This window comes from Chanos chanos, chromosome 5 (assembly GCF_902362185.1).
Source record: "Chanos chanos chromosome 5, fChaCha1.1, whole genome shotgun sequence".
NCBI classification, from domain to species: domain Eukaryota; kingdom Metazoa; phylum Chordata; class Actinopteri; order Gonorynchiformes; family Chanidae; genus Chanos; species Chanos chanos.
This window is the reverse complement of record NC_044499.1, coordinates 4,007,817-4,008,763: the sequence shown is the minus strand read 5'-3', so window position 1 is coordinate 4,008,763 and position 947 is coordinate 4,007,817. Positions and strand designations below refer to the sequence as shown.

The following is a 947-nucleotide window of genomic DNA, read 5'->3' as shown; positions in this document are numbered from 1 at the left end:
GGGCTGTATTTTATTCCCTGAACATAAGCAAAGTGGCCATGTTGACTTGTACGTTCGGTTTAGGTGAAACAAAGTCCTCCTCTTTGTTGGTTGTTTCTGCAAAACATATGGGCGAAAAGGAAACTGTTTGTCTGTTAGAGCCAGAGCCTCCTGGTTACCATCTCTCCCAGCCTACGTTTTATTTCCCCAATAGCTTTGCTAATGTTTTCAAGGGGAAGGATGATGAAGCATCTCGTTCTGACGGACTTTTGTGTCCCCAGGTGATGATGTCAGCGGATCAGGAAGTGGATCGTGCGCTGATGATTCCTGCCCTCGGGAACCACGTGTCAACATCATCAACGAAGACCGAACCGTGATCAACGCTTACCCCCCAGAAAACAAGAGAGTGGTGAAGGGAACAGCCAACCAGAACCTTCCCAGCTTTGCTCTCTACCTTCTCTTATTGGTCACATTACTGCTTAGGCGATAATTGACAGGCAGTGCCACCAATCGGGACTGAGTATAGGACAGGGGTGGATTAATGGGGAATGGGGGGGGGGGTGGGCGGCGGGCGGGGGGTTAAGTTACTTTGCCAAAAAGAAAAAAAGAAAAGAAAAAATGCAAACAAACAATAAACGAAATAGAGGAATGGACTTCCTTTTGTCTTGGATAAGAACAACATGGAATACTCTTAAATTTTTAGGGTGATTATTATTTTTTTTTTTGGTTTGTTTTTAATATATGGCACTACTAGAGCTGGTCTTTTGCTGGTCTTTTTGTCTGTGGTGTTCAGGGTCTGTTCCTCTGACATGAAAAATGACTATCTCTAGCTATAGATCTATATATCTGAGCTGAATAACGACAAACATGGAGACAATGTCGTCACGGTAACACTGAGCTGAAGTTAAAAGTGGTTCTCCTCTTTTCCCAGTTGGCCTCTGAATTACTGATTTGTTTTGGTGCAGTTA

At 43.8% G+C, this 947-nt stretch overlaps 1 protein-coding gene across 1 annotated transcript in view; it reads left to right on the top strand.

The window, feature by feature from the left end:
• gpc1b (glypican 1b) overlaps window positions 1–469 on the top strand; it is a 75,934-nt gene extending 75,465 nt beyond the window's left edge. Inside the window, exon 9 of the mRNA XM_030775529.1 lies at window positions 261–469. Within this exon, the coding sequence (XP_030631389.1) occupies window positions 261–469 (209 nt within the window). The remainder of the gene's footprint in view (window positions 1–260) is intronic.
• The last annotated feature ends 478 nt before the right edge of the window (window positions 470–947 follow it).